Raw genomic sequence first — 10,553 nt, 5'->3', positions numbered from 1 at the left:
TCGGCCGCCAGCGTTGTCGGGATAGCAACGAACGCTAGCGACACACCAAGAAACTGATCTCGCTAGATCTGAAGAACAGTGAGAAGACCAAGCTGCCGATCTGAAGGACCAATCAGCACACATTGCCATCAACTCTGAGACGCCTCCCAGAAGATCGCCGCCAATGTGGGAGCAGAGTTGAGGCAGTTTTATTAGCTCGAACGTCCACTCCCACTATGGCGCACCATAATAGATAAAACCTAACCCTAACTACTAGGCCGAACGAGCACTAGGCCCCTTCCTCGCAGCAAGCAGAGACACAGAGGAGACCAAGGCTACTGCCCTGGCCAGTGGAGCGATTGGGAAGAAGAGGAAAATCTAGTAGCGGCCTCTCACGCAAATCGCCCACCTCATCCAAATTAGTTGTTGTGAATGCAATAAATCTAGACAGAGTGAACATTTTTACTAAATCTGTGATTATTAATTTTGATCGGAGAGAGGGAGTAGTAGTAATGGTCTAACAGTCCCGCGTATTTTTAAGCTGAACTGCACTAACCTGATGCGGCGGCACCAACAGCCGAATGAATACAGACATACGCCGGCCGCGGCTGCAACTGCTTGCAACAGCACACGCACGACGTCCACCGTCTTCCCAATACGCGGTTCAATGTAGCAGTATCAATCAGTCATAGTATCAACCAACCCAACCGTCTGACCCAACAATCATCAGATCGCAAAATGCAAGTGCAACAACGTGCCGCCGTCAAACCTCTGAATCATGCATGTCTGTCTGTCCTAGCACACACGGTGTCACCCAACAACCTCGGCCGGCCGCAACTAGGCGGAGCAGCAGCCGCCCGTGTTGACCGGGGAGACATCGTCCTTGGCGCCGACGTCGATGGTCTTGCCCCTGGGCGGCGCGGCAGGGTCGTCGCCGATGTCGAGCGCCTTCTTGCTGACCACGCGGTAGATCTCGCCGAGCACCTCCGTGAAGGCGCCCTCCACGTTGGTCGCCTCCAGGGCCGACGTCTCCATGCAGAAGGTGCGGTGCCGCTCCGCGAAGGCCCTGGCCTCCTCGGGCGAGACGGCGCGCAGGTGGCGCAGGTCCGCCTTGTTCCCGACCAGCATCACCACGATGTTGGCGTCCGTGTGGTCCCGCAGCTCCGTCAGCCACCGCTCCGCGTTCTCGAACGTGATGTGGCGGGTCACGTCGTAGACCACCAGCGCGCCCACGGCGCCGCGGTAGTACGCGCTGGTGATGGCCCGGTACCTGGAAGATGGAGATGATGCGGCGCACGATGCGCGCGTTAGGCAGACCGAGTCAGGCTATTTCGTAAAGTGGTTTTTGTATTTTCTCAAGGAAGAAGCAGCACGTAATAACAACTTGTTAGTATAGAAATGTGGCAAGAAGCAATCAAAAGGATGCGTGTGCATGCGCATTGTGTTTAAACTTGTCATGAGCATCAATCCTTTAAACGAAAAATCCTGATGCCCAGTTACTGCTAGATTGAGTTTTGAACGAGGGCCGCCTGATGCTATATTGAAATTACTCCTTCTGGGCAATCCAAGCATAGGAGCTTGAAAAGAATACATCCATCGCGAGTCTTGAATTCAACAAATACTAAACATAGCAAATTATACCTGATGAAACAAGCTCAATCGAACTGAATCCAAGAGCAAAGTACCGTGAAAAAAAAAGTGGACGGAGCAATACCACAAACAGGTAGCGGGCAAGACAAAAGCAGGTACCTTTCTTGCCCCGCGGTGTCCCAGATCTGCGCCTTGACGAGCTTGCCGTCGACGCGCACGGTCTTGGTAGCGAACTCGACGCCGATGGTGGACCTGGTGTCGAGGCTGAACTCGTCCCTGGCGAAGCGCGAGAGCAGGTTGGACTTGCCCACGCCGCTGTCCCCGATCAGCACCACCTTGAACAGGTAGTCGTACTCCTCCTCCGCCCGGTACGCCACCGCCATCTCTCTTCTCAACACCTCAACTGCCTGATGCTTGATCGATCAATAGATCGCTTGATTCGGCTCGCGGCGGTTTTGATCTCGTCCGCGCGCCGGTACGAGGAGCTAAATACCGCCCCGCTCGAGCAACAGCGATACAAAAGCAACGCGGTGCGGTGCGGTGCGGCGCGGCGCGTTTCTTGTGGGTTGTTTGCTTTGGCGGAAAGTATCGTGGAGAAGAGAAGAGGTCGCCGCGGTTGCTGGGCCTTTCGTGATGGGATTGGACTGGACGACAGATGATGGTGACGACGATCCAGCCGTTGTCCAGGTCTCGGTTCCGTCTCCGTGACCGGGCAGCCGTATACATACATGTGTCAACGACTCTTTTTATCTCGATATAATGATAGAAAATTAAATTGGGAATATAACCATGTTGTTGTCGGGCTTGACCTGGCCGGCTTCGTGTGTTTTCACTTCTCTTTTGCTTCTCCTTTCATTTTCGTGTGCTCATTGGGCAGTTGGCACGACTGGTCTTCACGTCTCATCGTTTTGCTGGGGATGGGTGCAGAGTTCTAATAAAAATGGAGGCTTTGGGATGGGTGCGCTGATCCTTCAAGCAAGATTCTTGCAGCAAGAAACATTTGGGGAAGCACGGTGCATTATAACTATACAAAAAAATTACAACCACATTAACTATAGTTTTAGTGGAAGTCTTCTATTTGCACGTTGCAGCCACTGAAGTATCACCATGACAGCATGACTCCACAGGAAGAAAAACTGGCAGACAACACCATAATCTCTCATGTTCAGCGCAACGTTGTTTAATCAGGATTAGCATATCAGAAACATTGTTGTCCGGGGGCAATCGACGCAATTCAGATCAACAGAAGGCGAATACCCAAAGCACGACTAGCCAGCATTCAACTGCTCCTGAGGGGTTTTGTAATATGTACAGCAGTACAGAAGAACACATGTTTCTGTTTGTTTGGGAATAACCAATAGATATATGTACAGTTCAGTTTCTGGACAGGCCACTATTAGACTTCCTTTTAGATACACATGTACCGTCACTTTAAACATTTCTACATTTGAATAGAACGATCAATGTTATGGCTGTACAGTTTCAGGAAGCTGAGTTACTCCCCCAATCACAATAAGCGAACAACAAATTACAGGTAGCAGAATGGTCTACCGCTTCTTTATGTACAAAATTGAGTTGAATGTTTTTTTGTCGGAAGCAAATTACTTGGTAAGTTTGTTCCTGCTCGTTATCCGCTTCTTCTACCCGCACACAGAGCTGTTGTCTTGCAGATGGGGCATAGGTTCTTTACCGCAAGCCAGTGTTTTACGCACTCCGCATGGTATCTGTGACCACAATCCAGGGTTCCAATACAGTCCGCAGCCCTGTACTCTTCCTGCAAGATGCAATGGGAACACACTTCTTCAGAACTATAAACTGGAATTGATTCGATGCGTTCTCAACATTGGCACAAGACTACCGTGAGCAGGCCAAGTTCAAGTGATCAAGGTCGTTAAGCATGCGATTTGACAATTCAGCATAGATTTGATGGCATGCATAGTTTAGAACAACTGAAAATTTACTTGATGAGGTAACAAATTATACGGTGAAAGTGAAGGACCTGGCATATTATGCACGCCTCATTTTCTGCGGAAGACTCAGATGACTGATGAGACATGCAGGATGTTCCTGGCACATATAAGCTAGTCTTCAATTTATCTACGATGTGGCTTTTTGCCAGACCTGTATTGACGTCTCCGATGTGCTCTTCTAATGCTAAAAGCTCCTGTAATGGAAATAAAAGATTAAATCAGATGAAACATATTATGCAATGTTAAGTCAAAGACGTTGACTGAGCTTTACATACCTCATAGGTCATGCTGTCTATATCTAGTCGCATATCGCTATGCTCATCTACAACACTTGACACCTCATACAATCTCGAAAAATCCATCATTGTACCACGCTGCTGCAGCGCCAACCAATAGTTATATGAATGTGCATCATATACGTCCTTAACAGAAACAAAAATGGAGGATTTACAAAAGGTCTACATCCTAACGCAGGTTGGACAACTGGACTTAAAGTTAAGTCGCTATCCCCAGTAAAATGATAAGCCAAGAACCTTACACATCACATCTCATCCTTAACATAAAAAGAGCAGGGGATTCTAAATATTCAGCATTCTAAAGAAGACTGCCCAAATGGATTTCAAATTAAGACTTCATCTGCTGAAACAATCAGCAGAGAACCCACCAGTCAATTCCATTAAGGTTATATGTGATCATGCAGGTATTCAGGACATGTTCAGCTTTTATTACATACAGTCGACGGAAGAGATTGATTACATAAGAAGGGTACATGTAAAACATGGTAACATAAGTAACAAATAATTTGCGGCAGGATGGTAAAAAATATGAAGTCAAAATGCATAGATAGCTGTCCTCCCATTGTCCAGAAATAAAAGCAACAAAAGATAGCATGAGGCTATTTCAAATGTGAGAAACTTGTAGGCCTGCAGGATTCATACAACACAAGAAGTATCAAAGAAAATAACTTACGGATCTAGTAAACAACATATGGCTTAAAGCAGCTCAATAAGAAATCCCCAAGAATATTAAAACTTTGATAACATTTCCAGAACAAGATAACTCAAAGTCTGGCAGCTTTCAGCTATATCTGAACATCCTTTGAAGGACATCACCCATTTAGAAGTCGGTAAAATTTTCCAGGTTGTAAGATGCAACATTTCATAACTTGGCACATCAAAGGCATTAAGGTACAAACACACTAAAGCACAAGTCCAGAATATGCAAAACTCGTAGAAGAGTTACCAAGATTACCCACAAAGTTAAAGAACGTACTAGAGATATCACATTACAGAAGACAAAGCAAATGGCAACCCTAACAGTTAAGTTGTTTGATATTTGAATACCAGAAATGGACCAAATGGTAGGCATAAAGTGAATTACAGACTAAACAGAGTTGGCAGAATTCTTACATTCCTATGATTAACTGGATTCACCAGGAATGGATGTTGTGGAGGCCCAAAAGACAGCTCAGAATTAGAGAAGAGAACTGGTGTTCTTGGACCCAAGTGGAGCCGGTTTCCAGAATGATTTATCCCACTATGTAACACGCCATTATTGTGGCATTGTTGGTACGGGATTTGCATTCGTGTATGATCCAGCGGATTATGAGCTTGCATGCTATGCACAGCGTGTTGATGAAAATAAGGTAAAGCCCCTTGGGAAATGGTTGAAGGGCCATTCTGATATTCATGAAAGCCTCCATTCACTATTTCTGTGGCCCCTGGATGTGCAAATCTGCCTGCTGGAAGCAAAATGATACCAGTTATTGTCCCTGAATGGGCAAATCTGACTGCTGAAAGGAAAATGTTACCAATTGTACATCTGTGCTGTGTATCCACATTTCATTTTGTAGGTGGGACCATTTTCCTAGCCTTCTGAAACTCTTAACATATAAAGCTAAACTACTAGTTTAGCCATCAATGCACAAACTAAAAGATGCATTGAACAAGGACTTGTATCCCTATAAAGTATAACTTTTTCTGAATCTGTCTTCGTTATCACTAGGAAAGTGAGTTCTGTTCCATTAGTTGCTCACATACCTGGAACATTAGTTATTGTATTGATGTATGCCCAATGTGGTACTCCTTCAGCAATACCATTTGCAGACTGGGAAACCCATGCATTGGTGGCAGGTTGAAAGCACTGACTTGGGTGACTTGATTGATGAAATGTATAATTACCATGCTGTGCTGATTCTGGGTGAGCAGCCATTGAGTTGAACCCACTGGTTCCAGTAATGGAAGATCCCTCCACGGATGGCCAAGTGCTGCGACTTTGGTACTCCGATGGGTTGAATTGTGTGACATTATGGAAAACATTTGATTCAAAAGAAGGATCCCATGGCCTATGTGTAGGATTCTGAGATGCATGAGAGGATGAACTTGAGCTTGCAAATCCATTAACAAAATGACAACTTCCAGCAGCTGCAACATTTTTCCTTTTGATGAATCCTCTAGCAGTTTCGCTTCCGCCAACATTTTCATTTCTGGTACTCTCACCCATACTTCCTGAGACAGCTTGGTTTAAAGGCAATCCAAAGCTATGAGCATGAGAGACATATCTGTTCATAGATGTTGACATGCAGGGGTTGTACATACTTGATGGGAGGACAAGACCTGAATCAACACCTAAATTCGGGGGAGAATTATGAACAGGTTGATGTGGATGATTCATGCTCATATTGTAGTAACCCTGCATATCAGGGAGACCAACGTTCGCAGCATTTCCTACAACTCTGACAGCATGTTGACCACTTTGGTCGGACAAATCACTTCCATTGCGAATTAAATTTTCAGAATGAACATGAGGATGCCCTCGCTCAGATTCGAGATCAATGACTTGTGGAGCACATACCATTCGATATGCCATAACGCCAATTAATATTTGGCTTAGCTTCAAGAAAGAACCACTGCAAGCTAAGTCAACAACTATGCTTTATCGTCACCTCTTCCTGAAAACAAATTAGAAACCATGTTAGAATGAAAAAAAAAAAGTTTTATAGTGCACATTTATTAGGTCACAATGTCAAATATGAGAAGCTTGGAAATTACATAGTAGAAGTTGCATATTCTCAAACTTGTGTGGTAACATAAAAGAAATGTTACAGATAAACTAAAGAAGATTATTTTGAATGATTAGCGAAGTTCATTACAGAAGATGTTGCACACAAGCATGGAGTGAAGATAAGTAAGCAAGGTAATTAGTCTTGACCATGGCATCCCTAAAGTTTTGGCTTATAGGCCAACAGCACAAGATTAAGTCATTTCGACTTCTCTCATGTAGGAAATATGTGTTTGAAGTAGCATTGCAATATAATTTATCATACAATTGCACCAGATCATTATTTATTGCTTACAGCAACCCATCACAATGAACTGTGCAGACTGTATCCTACTGAAGTAACCTAGCATGGCATAATGCATATTCATACATACCCCAATTATTCACAGTTGTTTAATTTTTCATCTGATTTTTTATCTAACCATTCATAGAGTAGTTTTCCAGTCAGTCTACATAATACTGGCTGAAAAAATATATCAGGAAAGCTAAAAGACTGGATTCTGTGATCAAATCCATTAGAGCTGTGAAATCATTTAACTCAAGAGCATTATTAAATGCCAAATATGTTATTCGCACACAATGAGAAAGAAATGACCTGTCAATAAACATACATGCACAGTTGTCGTCATGGAGAACAAAATTCTGCTTCAATGAGGGTGAAAGCTAGACATGGACTAATGTAGCATAAGTGGCTACTTCCCACTTCGAGTAATTGCAAGGCCATTTCCCGAGAGGCTGATACTTCCACAAAGGGCTTACCAATTCAAGGGCATAAATGCCCATATCGTTGGCAGGCCAGTAGGTCTAAAAAGGATAATTCTTTTGCCCTTGGCACTCCCATTTGACATGCTCACTCATACTCCTTCTGAATGAAGCAATATGCCATTACTAAGGAGATTTACCAAAGGAAAATCTCCCAAAAAAAATTCTTCATGATCTACATTAAAGAAAGTAACTTTTCTCGCTTAACCATTTACTTCCAAACAAAGGTCGGTGGATGTCGTCTATAGGTAAAACAAGGAAGGGCGTGAGACAGAAGATGGCCACTTCGAAAGAATGGGTAAAAATTATTTTAACCATGTAGTTCCTAACACAAATGATCAAACGGAAGTCTTTTTTAATTTCATCTGTAAGTTTGACACTAACAAGAAATACACATGACATATTATGTAGTATAAGTATGAACTTTTAAGGAAAAATAAGACAAAGGCAAGATCCAATGACTATATAGGCATAGGTGTTTCCATCTATTGACAGCCATAATGGTCTATGATATTTCTAATGAACGAAAACAGCAGATGAGCTATGACCATATAAAAAAAAAGTGAACAGCCTGCATATGTCTCTTACATGCGGTGACAATGTATGCATCAGCATTCACATCTCTGCCAAAGAATCCCTAAAGTTTTGGGTGGAAAATGATTGCTGTTCTTTGTACTTCTCAAGGGATAATAACAGATCGATCAAGATACTCCCATATTCTATCTCAAACTTCATATTTTAAAAATAGTAAGACATTATATTTTTACAATTGTATTTTTATGAAAGAATACAAAATTAGAAGAAAAAGTTATGACAGAAAATCATACAACCTCCCACCCATCACCAGTTCGGCTATGTGGTTTAATTCCTTACCGCAGGTTAACCAGCACAATTCAGCACTTAATCCCACAGACATCCTATCATTGCTACAATACTCCCTCCGTTCTGATGCTTAGGGCGTATACTTCTTAGCGCATCGATTAGAGAGTGTGGTTCAATACGTGTGGTCCGTTTTACCCCTAATTAGCAGGTGCATAGTGGAAGAGCCTCGCCCTCGCTTCCTATGCCCTTCCTTTCTCTGACATCAATTCCCGAGTGGAAGAGCCTCGCCCCCGCTTCCTACGCCCTTCCTTTCTCTGACATCAATTCCCGCGTGAGATGTTGAAACATGCACAACCAATTAAACATGCATGCACGGCTAACCTATTGGACGCATTAACTGCAGGACCACATCAAGAAGAGAAATATGCACGCGTAACTGTCTATCGAGGGAAAAAGCGGCGCTGCATGTGGAAGACAAAGGAAAAGAGCAGGATTTGGTTCAACTGCGACACGAATAAAGGAGGGCAATTTTGTACGAACAGCTCCAAAACAGCACCAAACGTTGTTCGCGCCTTGTTTCTTTGACGAAAAACTGAATTTCGTTTTACGCCATAAGCATGGGAACGGAGGGAGTACAAGACAATTTCATGCCCTGCAAACTGCTTCATGCAAGAGAGCAGATTCCACGGAACTATTCTTTTTTATAATTACTACATATTTATTTGACTTAGAAAAACTATGCACAACACTCAATTACTCTCAACATAAATATGATATCACCAAAAATGTATCTAAAAATGGTTGTTTCAGAAGTTTAAATGAAACAACAATTACTAAAGGTATTAATTTCTGAATTCAAAATTTTAAAACTATCGGAGCGATGAAGCTGAAATAATGAAGAAAACACAGTATCGGGATGCACCAACAGTTCAAACTGGCGTTAGCAATGTAAAAGGGAGCAATTCTCATACAATGCATAATTCTTGAAGCTGGATATACAGAAGAGAATGTAATGGACCAAAAAGGAAGATAATATCATTCATCTATTTGAATATACTGAAAATCCATCAGTCAGATTAATTACTATTTCGTGCCCAAGGAAACCCCAGAATGCCATATGCTGGAGAACTAACTCATGCCTGGCCGTCTGGGTCGCACCACCAAAAACTGAATGTATCATGGTAATGGCAAATAATGCAATTGGCATTAAGAAAACACCTACGAGCAACTAACATCACATCATAAAACAACAACCAGAATACTAATCACAAATTAACAAGAAAACTCATTTTTCTAAAAGTATTCTTCAACTGTCCAACACCTGCTATCGTACCTGGGGCTATATTACCAGCTCAAGCAGACTACCAGAGCAGAACACAAAATCATATATTATCCTACATGTTTACAAAATCAACTCCTTAAATCCAGAGAGGGTCATTGCAACTAACACAACTTCCACACTAGCCAAAAAAGTAACCAGAATTCCAAACGCCCAACCAAACAACTACCAACCTCGCAAAAAGTTTGCAGGTGCAACATCCCAAACCCCATTAATGACCCAACCACACAAAAGTGCCCCGGTAAGATATTCGTGCCTATCAACGAAATCAAGATTCCCACATTTCTGAGCAGAATTCTCTGCATTAACCGCATGCACATGCTGTCCCATTTTAAAATATGGAGAGGAAATTGCACATTAAGAATAGGAGAAGCATCGTAGTGCCACCTAAACACACAACATAAGCGCATCTCAACGCCCACCAACCACCACCCCTTCCCCCAAAACCAAATGCACGAGCAGGTAAAGCTGAGCAGATTAGACAAATCCAATAGTTTCTAAATTATAGTCGCTACTAACCTTAGACGCGAAAATCATCAACGATACGGAGCAAAACAAACTGAATGGGCATGCAGTCTTGTGCTCGCTCTACCACCAAATTACAAACAAAATTTGCGAGCTGTGCCATTCATAAATCATTATAGCTGCCTACTCCGCCGTTCCTAAAGAAATCGCAGTCGCCCAAGGAATCCAATTCCTTTGTCCTAGCTTCCACGCATGGAGGCGCAGCCGTCCGGACAACCCAACGCAGTCCAGCGCGAATAAATCGCGGAGAGGGAATTTGGCAGATGGTCACCTCATGGAGCACGCGATCCGATCGGCGAAGCGGGGAGGTGAGCCGGCCGGCGGGCGGAATCTGGTGTGGTTCGCCTCGCCTCAGGAATCGCGCGCGCGGAGGAGAGGAGCGATCGCCCACCGCGGTGGGACGAGCGGGGGCGATCGTCGGGTGGGGAGAGGAAGGGGATCGGGCGGAGGAACTGGCGGAGGGAGGGAGGGTAGCGTATTTATAAGCACAAAGAAGCTTTTTTAGA

The 10,553-nt window shown here is 43.7% G+C and overlaps 2 protein-coding genes across 6 annotated transcripts; both read right to left on the bottom strand.

Annotated features, from left to right (window-relative positions):
* Nucleotides 1–649: 649 nt before the first annotated feature.
* LOC124668599 (ras-related protein RABA1f-like) lies at nt 650–2,053 on the bottom strand. Its single transcript, XM_047205712.1, has 2 exons — nt 1,729–2,053; nt 650–1,249 (listed from the first exon to the last, which is right to left on the bottom strand). Exons 1-2 carry the CDS (start codon nt 1,950–1,952, stop codon nt 817–819), a joined length of 657 nt encoding a protein of 218 aa, XP_047061668.1. The 5' UTR covers nt 1,953–2,053; the 3' UTR covers nt 650–816.
* Nucleotides 2,054–2,889: 836 nt separating this feature from the next.
* Nucleotides 2,890–10,523, bottom strand: LOC124668598 (probable E3 ubiquitin-protein ligase ZFP1). Of its 5 annotated transcripts, none has more exons than XM_047205707.1 (6): nt 10,319–10,523; nt 5,579–6,489; nt 4,949–5,280; nt 3,815–3,961; nt 3,569–3,733; nt 2,890–3,343 (listed from the first exon to the last, which is right to left on the bottom strand). In XM_047205707.1, the coding sequence occupies exons 2-6, from the start codon at nt 6,405–6,407 to the stop codon at nt 3,197–3,199; spliced, it is 1,620 nt and encodes a 539-aa protein (XP_047061663.1). In that variant the 5' UTR covers nt 6,408–6,489; nt 10,319–10,523; the 3' UTR covers nt 2,890–3,196. The 5 variants fall into 5 exon arrangements, with proteins under 5 accessions (XP_047061663.1, XP_047061665.1, XP_047061667.1 ...); XM_047205709.1 differs by having other exon boundaries at nt 3,815–3,919; XM_047205711.1 differs by having other exon boundaries at nt 3,815–3,913.
* Nucleotides 10,524–10,553: the final 30 nt, after the last annotated feature.

This window comes from Lolium rigidum, chromosome 6, assembly GCF_022539505.1.
Source record: "Lolium rigidum isolate FL_2022 chromosome 6, APGP_CSIRO_Lrig_0.1, whole genome shotgun sequence".
Taxonomy (NCBI): domain Eukaryota; kingdom Viridiplantae; phylum Streptophyta; class Magnoliopsida; order Poales; family Poaceae; genus Lolium; species Lolium rigidum.
The sequence above is the reverse complement of the archived record's forward strand: the minus strand, read 5'-3'. Positions and strand labels throughout refer to the sequence as shown.

Coding starts and splice junctions, on each gene's coding strand:
- LOC124668598 (XM_047205707.1), bottom strand. CDS start 6,407: ATGGCATATCGAATGGTATGTGCTCCACAAGTCATTGATCTCGAATCT. Junction 3,962..4,948: donor ATCCAGTTAATCATAGGAAT/GTAAGAATTCTG, acceptor GTTTCTGTTAAG/GACGTATATGATGCACATTC. Junction 3,344..3,568: donor AGGCGTGCATAATATGCCAG/GTCCTTCACTTT, acceptor TGCATCTTGCAG/GAAGAGTACAGGGCTGCGGA.
- LOC124668599 (XM_047205712.1), bottom strand. CDS start 1,952: ATGGCGGTGGCGTACCGGGCGGAGGAGGAGTACGACTACCTGTTCAAG. Junction 1,250..1,728: donor GACACCGCGGGGCAAGAAAG/GTACCTGCTTTT, acceptor TCCATCTTCCAG/GTACCGGGCCATCACCAGCG.